Consider the following 16,310-nt stretch of genomic DNA (forward strand, 5'->3'; position numbering starts at 1 on the left):
CAGACTCATGTGAAGGTTATTCTGTCACCTTTGACCCTGAGCTGAGCTGAAGATTTGGCATTGGCGGCCGAGAAGTCCACGCTTCCGGCCATGTCCCTCCTGCAGTTAAAGAGGATCAGGATGTGTCGGACGCCCTCCTCCTTGATCTCCACTTCCTGAGAAATCGAAAGTCCACAAACTTGAATGATCAGAAAGTGAGCGAGCAGCTGACAGGAGAGCGAGGACTTCTGAAAATGAAGACAATGCTGTCAGCGTTTGATCTTACAGCAGACGGGTGGAGCGTCTCTCCCTTCAGTTTCCACGCGGCGTGGACTTCCTCCTCAGAAATCTCCGTCTCAAACTTGGCCGCCTCGGTCTCTGTGACCTCCACGCTGTACAGCGGGCGCACGATCTTGATGTTGCGCTCTGCAGAGGTTCAAACAGGCGTTAGAGGGAGAGAAGGAGGGCGGCGGTGAAGCTGAGAGCAGTCGGTTAGAGAACCCCGAGGTCACGGAGGGAAATGAGTGCGATGACGTGGTCGTACGCGGTGAACAGCTGGAAGGTTGAGATGGTCGTGGAGGACAAACAGTGACAACGTGCGAGCAGCTGACGCTCAGTCAGAGCGTCTCACAATCTGTGCAAAAGCAGACGACATGGAGGAACTCTGGACGATCATCCAACCCTCCAAACACTCTGACCCCTGCTGTTTAAAACAGGTACTGCGTTGTGGTTATATGTATGTCTACAGTGATGTCACAGTGTGGGTGTGTACGTTTCTATATATGGTCGTAAGACTGACTCGGGTTGGATGATCCTCCAGGGTGATAAGAAGGAGTCACACACAATGAGAACATTCAGAGAACAGGACACAGTGATGTAGGATGGGGGGGCGGAGTTTCGATGAACGGCGGTGACCACGGTCTCGGGGGAGGGGCCTGAACAGTGCACTTATTACCTTCGATGTTCAGGTCGGCCGTGGTTTTGTCGGTGCCACAGTCGCAGGTGAACGCCCCCTTGTGGCTCTTCGCTGCCTTCTTGATGACCAGCGTGCGCTTCTTGCCGTCTGATTGGAGGAGAATGTTCTTGGAAGGGAATATTTCGCTACCGTCTTTAAACCATTTGACCTCAGCGGCTGCCTTGCTCAGCTCACAAGGCAAAATCACCTCGTCTTTCTCGACGGCGGTGTAGTTCTGTAGCTTCACTGTGAAGTACAGGTCGCCCTCTGAAGGAAGGCAAACGACAAAATCAGGAAGAAGCCATGAAGAAGAAACTTCCTGCTGGCTAAACACAGGGATGCTAACGCGCTCTCTCTCTGGGACTGACGCTGCATCCTTCCAGAGACAGATACTAACCGAGCACGGTGAGCATGGCCTCTGACGTCTTGCTCATGGCCTCCACTTTGATCATGGCGGTGTCGTCGATGCTGACCTCCTTGAAGGCCAGCGTGTGGACCGTGCCGGCCTCCGACATTTGCACCAGCTTGCTGGGGTGCAGCCGGACGTCGTTTCTGTACCAGACCACCGGGATCTTTTCATGAGAGAGTTCAACACTGAACTCTGCCGTTTCTCGCTCCTTCACCGTCACGTCTTTAATCGGCTTGATAAATTCAAGACGAATACCTGACAAACAGAAATGATGGGCACATTTAAAGCTTTTTGACAGACCCAAACAGATCACAGGACTAATAAAGTGTCACGGTCTGGTCTTACTCGTGTCCTCCCCAATGAAGACATCTCACCAGTGAAGCCGTCTGGCTCCATTTACCTTTGATGATCAACTTTCCAGACGTCCTTTTGTCCTCAGCCTCAAACATGTACTTGGCTTCGTCCTCGTATTTGGCAGATTTTATAATCAGAGTGTGTTTCTTTCCCTCGACCACCAGGTCAAACTTGTCATCGTTCGACAGCTCCTGTGATCCCTTCAGCCAACGGAAGCTTTTGGGTTCTCTAGAGATTTCCAGCTCAAACCTCGCCTCGTCCTTCTCGTAAACATGCTGGTCAGCCAGCGGCGTGATAAAAGACACGGGTGGCTCTGTTGGTTCAGACACACTGAGTTAACATCGAGGCGCACACGCACGGCTCAGGACTAAAAGGAAGAATGCTGAGCCAGTTAAGATTCATAGAAGAAGAGCAGCCCAGGCAACCAAGGTAGAGTGAGGAAGTGAAAGCTCACCCTTCACTTTCAGGTTGGCCGCACACTTGGCATTGGCGGCGGTAAACACCAACTCGCCTGTCTGAGGCACTTTGCAGTTGTACAAAACCAAAGTGTGTTTGGCGCCATCTTCCACGATCTCAACGTCCTGTTGGTGGTCGACAAACTTTCAGAATAAAACAAGTGGCCTCAAAGGAAATGTGATCAGAGCAAGGCTGTGGTTGGTTCACTTTCATTTGTTAACCAATGGCAGGAGGGTCTCTGAACATGACCTCGCTCCCTCTCAGGTTCACTGAAAATGAAAATGAATCAAAGCACAGGGGACAGAATATCTGCGTGGACGCATGAAAGACATACGGCAGATGGACTGAGGACTTCTCCGTTTAGTTTCCACTGGCCGTGGACGTCGTCTTCGCTGAGCTCGACCTCAAATCGAGCCGTCTCTCCGTCAAACACCTCAACACCATACAACGGCCGAACCACCTTGATGTGGCGAGCTGACGTTTAAGAGAGGGGACGAGAGTCTTACTGAACATGTACACACACATATTCAACACAAACACAGTGACTTTAACAGCAGACAGACACAGAGTGAGGGGACATGTTGGACCTCGAGCATCGAGGGAGCCGCTCGGTTCTGAAGAACCATAAAAGGAGGTTTGTTTCTTCAGATCGATGGTTTAGTTACAGAAACCATGAAAGCAATCTGAAGGTGTCTGGACCGGCACACGAGGAGACAGACCACACACAGCGGGGGTTATGGAGTGATGGGAGAGACCACATCAAGGTGTTTACACTTGATTAAGAAGGGATAAGAGCACAAGGTTTGAGGAGAGGTAACAAGGCTGGAGGTGATGAGGTTAGGAGGTGGCGAGGTTTGAGGAGAGGTGACGAGGTTTGAGGAGAGGTGACGAGGTTTGAGGAGAGGTTAGGAGGTTTGAGGAGAGGTGACGAGGTTTGAGGAGAGGTGACGAGGTTTGAGGAGAGGTTAGGAGGTTTGAGATGGCGAGGTTAGGAGGTGGAGGAGATGAGGGGTCGGTTCATCAGGAAGGTGGAAGTTGCTTGGATGGAGGTGAATGCCAAACAGCAAACACAAACTGTGTTTTTACCTTCAATGTGGAGCGTTGCTGATGTTTTGTCAGTTCCACAATCACATAAGTACTGTCCTTTGTCTTTGTCTCCAACTTTCTTGATGACCAGAGTTCTTCGTTTGCCCTGGGCCTTAATGGCCACCATCTTAGAGGGCTTGATCTCTGCCTCATTGTGGTACCACATGACGTCTACGTCTTTGCTGAGCTCGCAGTCCAGAAGCACCTCGTCTTTCTCCACTGCAGTGTAGTCCTGCAGCTTGACTGTGAAGTAAGCATCTCCCTCTGGAATGGGGAAATGTTTGCATGACTCTCCGAGGCACAGAAACAAAACATGAACGATATACGGATGATCAGAAACACGAGACAAGACGGGCAAACAAGTGAGGGACATAGAGAACACAGAAAGTGGTTGACACAAACATGGACAGAAGTGCAAACAGACAGCAGAGGATGAGGACAGAGAGGAGACAGGGCGCTGCTCTGGGTTTACCTATGACCGTCAGGTTGGCCATGGAAGGAATGCCTTTGGCCTCAGCCTTAATTTGGCAGATATCATCCAGAGTCACTTCCTTTATTTCTAGCACGTGTCTCTTTCCATCCACATGAGTGAGCACTGTTCTGCTCGGGTGGATTTTCACATCGTTTTTATACCAGGTTACAGGGATGTTCTCATGAGAGAGCTCCAGCTCGAAGCGAGCCGTGTTGCCTTCCTTCACAGTTTGGTCCTTTAGCGGTGAAATGAATTTGAGCCTGATACCTACAGTTGTATCAATAAAGGATATTCATATGAGTTAGTTTAAAATGGATAAAACCAACTCAATGAAGGGAGTCATTATAATAACGGTTCCTCTGGTTGGCGGTCCAGTACTTACCCTCCACCGTGAGTCTCGCTGTTGAGGTTTTGTCCAAAACCCCAATGGTGTACTCATCCTCGTCATCAAACTCACAGCAGTTTATAATCAGCATGTGCTTCTTTCCATCATCGATGATGTCAAACTTTTGGTCAGGGGTGATGATGTCATCCCCCCTGAACCACATGACCTTAGAGACATCCTTCGTGATGGTGCATTCGAACTTAGCTTGTTTCTTTTCAGGCACAGAAACGTCCTTCAGCGGGACTACAAAGGCCATTTCGATTTCTAGGTTCAAAGGTGACACAAGGGCAACACAAACATAATCAACACAAACATCAAAACAAACATCAAAACAAACATCAACACAAACATCAACACAAACATCAACACAAACATCAACACAAGTGGCCAGTTCACCATGATCTCCACTGGACTCAGTGCTGGGATATTCCCATCAATGGATCTACATGTGTATAGAAGCCTATCACCAGGACACATTGATGGAGCTCAAAGAACCAAATGGAGATGAGCTGGGGTAGTCAGGGAGGGTCTGGGTGGAAGGATGAAATGCTGTCATCAAGGAATAAAGTCCTGCCGGTCCAAGAGTTCTCCATGTTTGAGATGTTCACCAAAGGGGAGGATTCTTCCATCGTCTCGTTATGTTGGCAGCCAATCAAATCTGACCTCAGATTGATCAAGAAGTATTGAGTATCTTCTGTCATCCAGGTCTTCCTCTACTCTACCTCCTGCTGACTCTAACACTTCCTGAACGTTTGGTGGGTTAAATATCAAACTGGCCACTGTACATAGTTTAACACTTCACATCAAAATGGACAGAACAACAGATTTACAATTTCCACGTAACAGAACAACAAATAGAACCACAAGGACGGGATGTAACTCCCACCATTGGGACAAGGTTGGGTCAGAATACTTCACCAATTTCCTGGGTTCAAAAAGTCTTGTCGATCGTTGATCCTGGTAAATAAAGATCTAAGGTCCGCTCTCAGGTGCTGTACAGCTTTATTTTGTGGTCCACGGACTTTACGCCTTTATTTTTCCGGCTAAAACCCAAGAATCCCGATAGATTGTAATTCCATAGCCGGAGTTCCCCTTACCTTTGACAGTGAGCATTGCGTTGGTTACGGCGTTCAGAGCCTGGTAGGACACTTCTCCAGCCTGGTCCAACTGGCAGCTTTTCAAAATGAGCTTACGGACCGCACCCTCCATCTGGATGTCGCACGTCTGATGAACATATTACAATATATTTACCTATTATAGAGTGTGGAGTTACAAGCTGTTAGACTTGGGAGTACATCAGGTCCATGCTATCTTACCGGTGACCTGGTCAAAACCTCCCCTTTGAGTTTCCATTCCCCTGGAACATCATCCTCAGAGATCTCTGTCTCAAACATGGCATCTTCCTTCTCAACCACCTCAACGCTGGCCAGGGGCTTAAGGATTTCAGCCTCCCGCTCTGTGAGAGAAGGAGTTATTTATGATGATGATCAGTCGAAGGGTAGAACGATATGCAGGTTTCAGGGGTTAGACTTATTAAAGAAGGAAATCAGGTAGAGAGATAAACCTCCTAGCGTTAGCTTAGCGGTGTAGACGCGTCCTTCCACTTCCATGGCGTATTCTGCGACATCCTCGGGCTGACAGTTCTTGATGGTCAGTGTCAGCTCCTTTCCATCTTTCTTGACCTCCACCTTGTCAGAGGGCACAACCTCATTCTCTCCCTTTAGCCACTTCCAGTTCGGGGTTTCCTTAAAGAGCTCACATTTAAATGTAGCCGTTGCTTTCGGTTTCACGTGCTGGTCCCTCAATGGTTTCACAATCCAGTCTTTAATGATTTCTGTTGAAGTGAAACTTATTTAGTGAGTTTACATCACCCAGGTAAGACAAAACATGCACCTTTGATCCTTCATGGGCCTGACTTACTAAGATTCCAGTTAAAGAGTTCTAAACTGCTCGTTTTGCAGGGGGACAGTGATATCTATGGTTTTGGTCTTGACTCGGTCTAGATCCCTAAGTGTCTTGGTCTTGTCTGGGTCTTGGAGGACTCTGTTCTTGAGTTTGTCTTGGTCTCTGTTAGTGTGGTCTCGACTACAACATCACTCTGATGCTTCCCTTTTAGTGGTCACCAAGCTGTGATGATGTGGATATCTGATATAAGGAGCCTGATACCTAATAAAGGATAGTCATATGAGTTAGTTTTAAAATGGAGAAAACCAACTCAATGAAGGGAGTCATGACAACAACGGTTCCTCTGGTTGACATACTTACCCTCCACCGTGAGGCTCGCTGTTGAGGTTTTAGTAAAGACCAGCACCATGACGTTCAGAGCAATCAAATGAGAGTGAATGTATGTCATCGACATAGAAAATGATTAGTTGTCTTCAGAATAAGTCAAACATGGCTGAACTACAAAAGCCATTCCAGTGTTTCCTAGAAATCATCAGTACTGCAGTGTTTCTGTTGACGGAGAAAAGAACCACACCCTTTTACTCTTACCAATGATCTTTACAACTGTTGTGGTCTTGACTTCTTCCTGGGCCGCCACCTCGCAGGTGTAAGTACCAGTCTCCTCCTCGCCGGTGTTCTGGATGGTCACGGCATGCTGCATACCGATGATATTAATCTGAACCTTGTTGGCCTTCTTCTTCAGGACCTCGCCGTTCCTTTTCCACACCACGTCTCTCTCCTTGTTCAGCTCACAGGTCATGTACAGAGGCTGACCCTTCAGCACTGAAGTCTCCTCCTCAAGCTCTTTGATCCATTTCACAGGAAGCTCTGTGAGGACATCAGAGGACAATCACACATTAGACTTTTAACAACCTGGTTTAAGCTTCTGGACTTGTGGTTCCTAAAAAGAAAATGTATTTACCTTCAACGATGAGCTTGGCTGTGCACTGGATTTCCTTGCCAGCGTTCTTTGCGATACAGGTGTATTCACCCATGTCCGACAGCTGAACGTCAATAATGTTCAGCTTGCGATCTTTGCCGTCAGAAGTGAACTTGTGCTTGGGACTCTCGCGTAGATTACTGTCTTCTTTCATCCAGGTAGTGACAGCAGTGGAGGGCGAGACCTCACACTCAAACACAGCAGACGAGCCGATAGACTCGGCCTCCTTCAGCACGATGTCCTGGAGCTTCTTGATGAACTTCAGGGGAACGGCTTTGAGCTTGAATCCTGCAAAGGGTTCCTCTGGTGGGGACGGACCCTTTCCACCAGGCCTCAGACCCCTGCCCCTGCCTTCTCCAGGGGACGGGGTTTGTTTGGCTGAAAGTCAGAAAGAAGACAATCAATAGACTTTGAACTTCAGGAGGATCTGGGGGTGTCCCCAGGAGGGGGAAAGCTGCTGACCAATCACAGAACAGATCCTCAATTATTTAATATAACAGCCTTACGTTTGAGTCCTCGTCCTCTGCCTCTTCCTGCCTCTTCTGCCGGCTGTCCCTCTGTTCAGAAAGAATACAAATGAATTTTCTGCAAACGATGTCATCACAAGTTAATGTATTCAGACGTGCAATGATCAGGCTGTATTTGTCCAGTGTAATGGGAAGCAGGATATGAAGTGATAGTGATTAAATGAAATGGCAAAGAAATCAGACGCAATACCACCCGAAATATAACCAACATAAAAAACCAGAACACACAAAGTATGTAAGACCAGTGGAGAGGACACATGTTGGACTGATGGGGATGGCGTAACACTGACATGAGGAACACGGAAACACGGTTACAGAGATGACAGAAAGCCATGGACACACTGACTCACAGAGTGATGATCAACAAACACAAGAAGAGATGGCGTAAATCGTGTCACAGTTAAGATGCGATGAGGCGATGGCTCTTTAGAAAGAAGCATGTCGGTTGGAATGAGCAGAGATTATTCAGGGCATGATGAAGACACCGTCACCCAATGAGGTCGGGTCGCCACCATCTCACCTCTCCTGGTCCCCCCTGGTACCTCCAGAGCACCTTCCTCTGCTTCACCTTCCCAGTCCTCGGTGGGGACGAGCTCCCAGCCCCAGGCCTCCTCTTCCTCCTGCTCTGCCTCTTCAGCCTCATACTCCTCCTCAAACACCTCCTCCTCTGGCTGCGTGGCGATCTTCTTCATCTGCACAGCTCCAGGAGAGACCTCCTTGGCCAGAGGAACCCTTCTTTCAGGCTTTGCTGGCTCTGCCGCCTCCTCTGGGGATGGCTTCTTCGGGACCTTTTTGAGAGTCACGGCTTCAATGGATTCTCTCGGTGAAACGCTTTTAGGAATCTTTTTCAGTTTCTCCAAACTCGGTCTCCTCTCAGCGGGGGCTTTGTCTTCTTCTTTGAGCTTGTCAACTTTAGGAGATGGTGTCTTTTTCAGCTCAACCTTCTTCAGCTTCTCAAAAGGCTTTAGAGCCACCTCCTCTTTCTCCTCTTTGGCCTTGGGTAGGATTCCCTTCTTCAGCTGCAGAGGTTTGGGCTCCTCAGGAACCTTTTCAGGTTTTTTAACAGGTGCTGGTGCAGGAGCTACTGTCTTCTCCACTGGAACTGCTTCTACCTCCTTTGGCTTCTCCTCCTTCTTCTCCGGAGCTTCCGGGATCTCAGGTTTCTTTGCTTTGGTTTCTGGCTCTCGTTCCTTCGGCTTTTCGTCTGGACTGCGACGCCGGCGCAGTTCTTCCATGGGCTTCCTGTCTTTCTCCTCTGCTGGTTTCTTCTCAGGCTCTGCAGCCTCTTGGGTTGGTCTGGTGAAGGGCTTCAGCTTTACTGACTCTATTGCTTCTTCTTTTGTTGGGATTTTCTTCACCTTGGTGGGTGCTTTGGCCTCCTCCGGCTCTTTCTGTGGAGGGGTCTTTTTATCGGCTGGTTTTGGCACCTTGGCTGCCGGCTCCTTTACCTCTGGAGGAGGTTTCTCAGGTTTCTTTGGAGGTTCTTTGGGCTCCACCTCTCGCGGTGTCCTCTCTCCCTTTTGGAAAGGCACAGTATCCCTGTCCGGAGTCTCCTTCTTATCTTTCTCTGGTTCTTCCGCTGGTTTGACTGGCTTTTCAAACGGTTTAAGTTTAACTACTTCTGGCTCCACGTCATCTGAAGGCAGTTTCTTGACTTTCTTCAAGGCTGCACTCGGTGGGGCAGGCTCCTCGTCCTTCTTCACCTTGGGAGTCTTCTTCAGAGAGATCTTATCTTCAGGTTTCTCATCTTTTGGGGCGGGTTTCTGCCGGGTCCATGCATCTTTAGGAGCTTCTTTCTGGTCCTCTTCTTTAGCCGGCACAATTTCTGGCTTTTTCACGAGTTCTGCTTTCTCGCGAGGCGTCCTCTCCTCCACGGTTCTCCTGGTGGCGATGGACATCTCCACGGCTTCTTCTCTGTGCACAATCTCCTCCACTTGGAAGACGGTGGTCTTGGTGACCTTCTGAGGTTTTTCCTCGACTACTGCCTCTTTTGGTGAAACCGAAGGAATCTTCTTCAGCTTGACCACCTCCTGCTCCTCTTGCACTTCCTTTATGACTCGGGTTGTTTTCCTCAAGGTGGGAATCTCAAACGTTCCCTCCTCTTCCACGTGAATTTGACCTTTTTTGGGCAGAACCAATTCTGAGGCAGCAAAGATTTGACATTACTCACTGACACTTAGCTGAACTACACAAATGTAACTCCAAATAAAAATACACAAACCAGATTCCACTTCACAATAAGACACAAAACAGACAGAAAAATATAGACAAGGAGCAAGTACAGGAACGCCTGGATACTACATTTAAAATACATTTCTAAATGTTTTAGATTTATGTTACCAACAGAGGATCCTGGATTATTACTTAGCTGCTTTTAGATACTGTGACTAATGCATGGAGTCCAATGGGCTGTTGGTGCTGTGTACACTGAGGTGCGTGGTAATCAGAGCTCCTACCTTTCTTGACTCCTCCGGGGGCTTGGACAGGTCCCTTGGTTTCATCTAATATGGAGGTATAGTTCAGAAATGGTTAATAAGGCAGTTTGATTTCACTGACTGACCTGACAACACAGTGAGGACGTGTCATCAAACACATCCGACAGTAAAAGCTCTGTTACACAACGAGGATGACATGAAGCTGCGACTCGAAGGCAAAGACGAGGCGCTCAGTGTCAGGTGACTGAGATGATGAAACGTGGTTTTGTATGTTGAGCACAGAAGAAGACGTTAGACGAAGGTAAGCCGTGTCAAAGGAGTGATGGACGGCATGCTGGATGGATTAATGGCTGAACAAACAAGACACAACATTTAAAGACAGATGATATAAACTTGTAGAGATCATTCCAACCCGCACAGAGCAGACTGACAAGCACTCCAACAACACGAAGAAGAAGAAGAAGAAGCGTGGGAACGCAGGAGTGGAAGGTTAAACAATGCAAGTGACGAACGGGTCCTTTAAACACCTCTACCTTTCTCAGGAGCTTTCTCGTCTCGGGGAAGCACCTTGGTCGGTTCTTCAGCCTTCGCAGCAGGCTGCGGCTTGGACGCTTCAAGTATAAGAAAAGAGGGTGTGATTCAGGTCTACAGGACATAAGATGAGGTTACTCTCTGAGAGGACAACACCTCGATACCTGGCTTTGATTCCTCTGGCGGAGTCACTTTCTTCTCCACCTTCTTGCTTTCTTCAGGCCTTTTGGCGTCTTCCTGAACTTTGACAACGGCCTGTGGTCGTTTCTCTTCAACACCAAAGTATAAAAGGAATTCAACAGAGAGTTCTCCACAAACAGTTCAGTCTAGATCTGACTTTGACACTAAAAGAAAGTCGATCAAAGGTTTCATTCTTTAGCGAATGTCACAGACAAACAGACACATGAACAACAAGTGGAAAAGAGAAGTTGGTACCTTCTTGAGGAGCAGCTGGCTTTACCAGCGCTTCTTTGACCTGTGCCGTAGGCTCCTTCTCCTTCACAGGAACTTTGAAATGAAATTATAGGACAATCAGAACCACAATAAGAGCGATGGGGCGAGCACTGACCATGCACAGGAACACAAAGAGAAACAACAACATACAGAGTGGAGGATGGACGTTCCAAGACAGAAGACATTTACACACAAAGTGTCGTCGTCGTCTTTGAAAACATTTTCCCTTCGAACACACAGGAACACAAAGAGCGGACACACGTGATGGTTTAGACACCAGATGAAGAGAAACCAAAAGAGGCTGTCTCAGGCAACAGCAGGACGGCTCTTTACAACAACAACAACAACAACAACAACACAGTTTGTGCCCAAACAGAATGGGTGATGTGACTTGGGTATCCTCTCCATAGCATGATGACAAAGAGGTATGAATGTAACCAATCCAACAGAGCATGAGAGTGCACGGCCATGTTTGGTGTTCAGGTGAAAAACACGTGCTCTGTGACACATAACATCGTTCCCTCGATACCTCTGGAAGCTTCTCGTAGAGAAACAAATTCCTTCCCTTCCGCTTCCAAAGACAGAAGCACGGTGTCTCTGTCGGACTGACGGCCTTCAGCTCCTCCCTCCTGTCTGCCAATGGTTTCTGCTTCCACAGGAGGGACGTCTGAGTCCTGTGTGCTGGTGGTAAACCTTCGGGAGAGTGGAGGGTCTGTTTTGTCCTCACTCGTGTTTTTCTCGGCGATCTTGGTCTTGGTTATATCTGTTACTGATGGTTCTCTGACCGTCGTCATTCCTTGTTTCTCTGGTGTCTTTGTTTGAGACAGTTTCAGGGACTCTTTTGGCGTTGCCTCAGAGGGAGGCGTACCTTGGTGTTCCTGTTTTGTTTTCAATCCTTCAACTGAAGCAACCTTGGTAACTTCAGCTGCTGACAATCGTCCTCCATCTTTTAAGTTGTGTTTAGCTAACATCGTTTTACTTTCCTCTTTTCCCGCAGGTTTGTCTGTGGGGATTTGTCTTTTGTTATATATTTCCAAACTATCATGGGCTTCGAGGGATCTTTTAGACGTGACCTGGGCTTTGCCTTCAGTGTGTTCTAGCTTCTTACTGGTTCCTTCACTGGGAAGGACAGAAGCGGTCTGTGACTGAACTTCAGTATCTGTAACTGCGTCTGCAGCTGCGGCGAGCTGTAATGGTTCTGCGTTGGTTGTTTGTCTTTCTGAAGACGTAGCGCCCTGATGTCTGCGTGAGTCAACTCTCAGATCTCCCTCCGTGTGTTTCTCATCACCTGTGACGGCTCTCAGTTCTGCCTTTTGTTGAGTTTGTTGCTGTAATCTATCACCAACAAAAACCTTTCTGTCCGTTTCAGCTGAAGCGTTGGTTACCTGAGTATTTTTGTCTGCCATCTTAACTAAATGTTTGTCTGTCTCCTTGGCGGACTCTCGACCGGAGGACAGTCTTTGAACAGAAACCTCCCCGGACATGTTAACATCTTTTGTTAGCGAGCTTGGTGAGATACATCCTGGGAGAGTTTCAGTGTGACTACCTCCATCTTCACCTACAACACGTCTGTGTGAAGTGACCTCCATCACAGGTGTGACCCAGGCTGTTCTCACCAGGTCTTCTTGTTTTGGTTCTATAACATCTAACGGCGTCACACTCCCATATTCATCTTTAACTACGACTGTCTCGGACTGCAGGTTTGTCCCCTTGTCCGACCTCTTCTCTCTGTCTGTCAGGGATTGATTAGCGTCTGAAGCTTCTGTCATTGTCTCGGGGATAACACTCGCTGTTTGGTTGACTACTGTGAGTTTTTCTGGACCTTCCTCTTCTCTTATAAAGTGCTGATCTGTTACTTCCAGTTTGGATGCACCTGAGCTCTTTCCCTCGACTTGTTGCGGTCTGTCAGGTGATTCCTCTCTAACCTTCTCTGGTCTGTGATCAACTAAATCTACTGTAGACTTTTTAACTGCAGGGTCTTTGTGGACCCTTGGAGACGTCTTTGACATGAAATCAAAGTCATCCGGCGTGTAAACGCTGTCTTTCTTCGACAGATGAACTTGAAGCAGAGAGTCAGGTTCGATGGACCTGCGGACGGTTTCTGATTCAGCAGCTCCGTCTTTCACGATCAGGGATCTCTGCGCTGCGACCTCCATCACAGGAGTCATGGAAACCTTTGTCTGCACATGTTCCTGTTCTCTGTCTGTCACTTCTAATGGAGCTACACTTTGATATTCATCTTTGACTAGGACCGTCTTTGACTGCACTTCTCTCAGAGACGTTTTGGTACTCTTGTCCTTAAGGGGTTTGGATTTATTCGTCTGATCTCCCATTAAGACCTCAGCTGTTTGTCCTCCGTCTGTCTCTATCACGTCTTCTGCTGACGTCCTCTCTAACTGTTTCTGTGTTAGGATCAGATTTTCTTCTTCAGGTGATTTATCTCTCAGAGCTGTAAGTGAACCTCGTCCTTTGCAGGTTTCGTCTTTACGTGCTTTAACTGTCTCGTCTTTCACATCATACTTCTTATCTGTAACTTTGACCTCTGCTGTGACCTTCGTCTTAGTTTGTTCCTGTCGTGATGATTCGGGCTCGACTGCCTTGGATGTGGTTTTTTCAGGCTCTGTTTTACTGCTAGCTAATATTTCTTGAGTTTCACACTCTAACAAAGATTCTGTGTTCGGTCCTTTGAGCTCAGTTTGAGGAACACGTTGGTCCTTTATTCTAACATGCTGTTGTGATAGTGCTTGTCCTCTATCCTGGATGAGAATCCCTGTTTTCATTTGATCCTGAGCTGTGACACGCTTGGACGGGATTCGTTTGTCTGCAGCCTCCTCAGTTTCGGCTAACTCTCGCTGCAGAGATACCGTCGGCTTTGCAGGAACACCGACTCCTTCGTGGGATTTCTCGACACCTGATGGAACTTCAGTTCCTCTGATTTCTTTAAGCCTGGCGGGATGGAGTTTGAGCTCGTTAGAGGTCTGGACTCGTTCTGTCTCTTTAAGAGGAATCACTTTAAACGTTTGGACTCTAACTGAGCTGACGTCTATCTGACCTCGCTCAACCACGACCCCCTGAGATGTGGTTGGTTTCTCTCTCTCTGGACAAACATCGTCTTGAGCGGTCTGTGTCTGGACTCGTTTCTGTGTAATCTCATGTGAGGCTTTTTGTTCTCTCTCTGAAGGACCACCGTCTGACTTTATAAGAACTTCTCTGACAGGTGTCTTACTAGTGTGTGTTGGTCCCTCAGTTGGTTCTCTGACCTCTGACTGACGTCTGACTCGACCTTCAGAGTTGACTTCTTTCTCTTTAGTGTCTTTTAAAGGAGCGTGTGTTGGAATGACTTTTGGTTGACCTGCTTTGACTCTTTTCTTTTCAGTTTGGGCTGACTCTTGTTCTCGTCTGTCGGGAGTTTCTCGGCCTGTTAGTCGATTGACCATCATCTTCTCCCCAGCAGGAGGAAGTGATGTTTCTCCTTCAGTCGGTTCTTGTTTTGTGTTCATGGCTTCAGTTGGAGGAACTATGTGTTTAACTGAATCTGTTTCTCTAAAAGGAGTCTCTGTCCTACCTTTAGCACCTGTGTCTGCTGGATCTGCTGGAGTTGGTACTCTGTCAGATGAGACAGATATGGGTTGGTCAGATTTCTGTCGCCCTGGTTTTGTTCTTTCTTTTGGACCCATTGGTTTAAGTTCATCTTTGACTCGCTCCTCATCTCTTTGCGTCTGAGCCGGATCTTTTTGAGTCCTGCTCTTTGAGAAGTTTTCATCTGTTTGACCTGAATTCTCCCCCTGAGCTTCTTGAGTGTTTGTTCCTTCAGCTTTAGGGACACCCCTTGTTTTCAGACCCTGAGTCTTTGAAACATCAGTAACAGATATATCACCTCTTGTTTTAGACGCCCGATCAGCTTCTTCAAGCAGACTTAAAGCCCCGTCTTGTTTGAAAGATGTTAAACTTTTGTCCACAGATTTCTCTTCATCCTTGGTAACACTTTTGCCCTCGGCAGAGATTCCCTGCTCGGAAACCAAATCTGTGGAGGCCCTCCGAGCTCCTGTTCTGTTCCTGGCCTTTAGGAGACCAGCTGTGGCTGCTTACACGTTTAAAAGCAATTAAGAGGTTTGAAGAGAAAGCACCATGTGGCGGTGCCAAGAGATTAGGGAAAAAACAACACAGACACAAACATTTGGAGTTAAACGAGACTAACAAGAGATGATCGGAAAGCTGTCTGAAACGTGTGCAGGTGTTGTACCTGGAACTTGTGCGTCAGGAGCGGCAGGAAGTGTCTTCGTCTTTGCTTCGACTTCTTCCGAGAATAACCGTTTGTTTGTGTTGAACGCAAGATATTAATGTTTAAGAAGAGAAAGAAGAGAAAGAAAGAAATGGTTAAACACACGGGGGATAAAAAAAGAACCCCTGTAAGTGACTATGGAGATGTAAGGCTAAACCATGACCTTTGACCCTTGTTATTGCCAAGGTTTTGGATTTTAATAAAAAGCACCAAGATATGGAGACAGACGGTAAAGTTAAAGATGAGCATGGTCATGAGCTCAGAGTCTCTCTTTGTACCTCCAGCAGCTGTTTGTGGAGCGATCCGGGTCTTGTCTTCTGGTTTTGGAGGGACGGAAGGTTTAGTCTGAACCGTTTCCTGCATTAAAAGACTTTTGTCTTCTGTTTTCATCCCAACACCAGCTCTCCGAGGAGGGACGTCTCTGGACCTTTCTTCTCTGTTTGGAGTAACCGTCTCACACAGAGCTTCTGGTTTCTTTGGCTCCACATCTGTTACTGACACTTCTGGTTTGACCTTCGGAGTCACCTCTAATTTGGGTTTTTCTGACACTTTCTCCTTCTTTCTGTCATCTATTTTATCAGACTCTTTCTCTGGTTTCTTTTCTACTGGCTGTTTCTTCACTGGTGCTGAAGGTTGGTCTGGACTGACTGTTGGTTTAGTTTGAGCTTCTATCTTTCTACTTCTGTCCTCTTCCACCCCTTTGTCTTTAGTTGGTGTGTCTGGGACTTCAGTGACCTCAGTGTAAGTTTGACTGTATTGTTCAAACTCTGCTGTTGTCTGAACATCATGCACGATAGACTCCTCATAAGTGACCTCTGTCCGAGCCTTGTCCTCTAAGTCCTGCTCTTGGGTCCTTGCTTCAGTGCTAATGGTGGTTGGGACAGGTTTGGTGTTATCCGTGGTCTCTGTGGGGATTCCTCGTCTCTCAGGGACTCTCTGGTCCTGTTCTCTCTGTCTGGCTGTGCTCTGTGTTCTGATGGTCACCTCTCTGCCCTTCACGGCTGGAATAAAAGCTTCTTCTGCAGGTTCATCCTCTATCTTCCTGACCTCCCTATCTTTGTCAGCTTTGACTTCCTGGACTACAACAATGGCCGCCTGTGTT

At 47.6% G+C, this 16,310-nt stretch overlaps 1 protein-coding gene across 5 annotated transcripts in view; it reads right to left on the reverse strand.

Annotated features, from left to right (window-relative positions):
* ttn.2 (titin, tandem duplicate 2) overlaps positions 1 to 16,310 on the reverse strand; it is a 173,316-nt gene that overhangs the window by 89,874 nt on the left and 67,132 nt on the right. For 4 of the 5 annotated variants that reach the window (XM_079357879.1, XM_079357878.1, XM_079357880.1 and 1 more), the window contains 7 exons: positions 9,964 to 10,008; positions 7,487 to 7,537; positions 6,963 to 7,358; positions 6,590 to 6,868; positions 5,661 to 5,930; positions 5,413 to 5,552; positions 5,194 to 5,320 (listed from right to left, as the gene is read on the reverse strand). In XM_079357879.1, coding sequence (XP_079214005.1) covers positions 5,194 to 5,320; positions 5,413 to 5,552; positions 5,661 to 5,930; positions 6,590 to 6,868; positions 6,963 to 7,358; positions 7,487 to 7,537; positions 9,964 to 10,008 — 1,308 coding nt within the window. Of the gene's footprint in view, positions 1 to 28; positions 106 to 5,193; positions 5,321 to 5,412; positions 5,553 to 5,660; positions 5,931 to 6,589; positions 6,869 to 6,962; positions 7,359 to 7,486; positions 7,538 to 9,963; positions 10,009 to 16,310 lie in introns of those variants that run through there. The other variant, XM_079357882.1, reaches the window with a different exon arrangement.

This window comes from Symphodus melops (genome assembly GCF_947650265.1).
Source record: "Symphodus melops genome assembly, chromosome: 12".
Taxonomy (NCBI): Eukaryota; Metazoa; Chordata; class Actinopteri; order Labriformes; family Labridae; genus Symphodus; species Symphodus melops.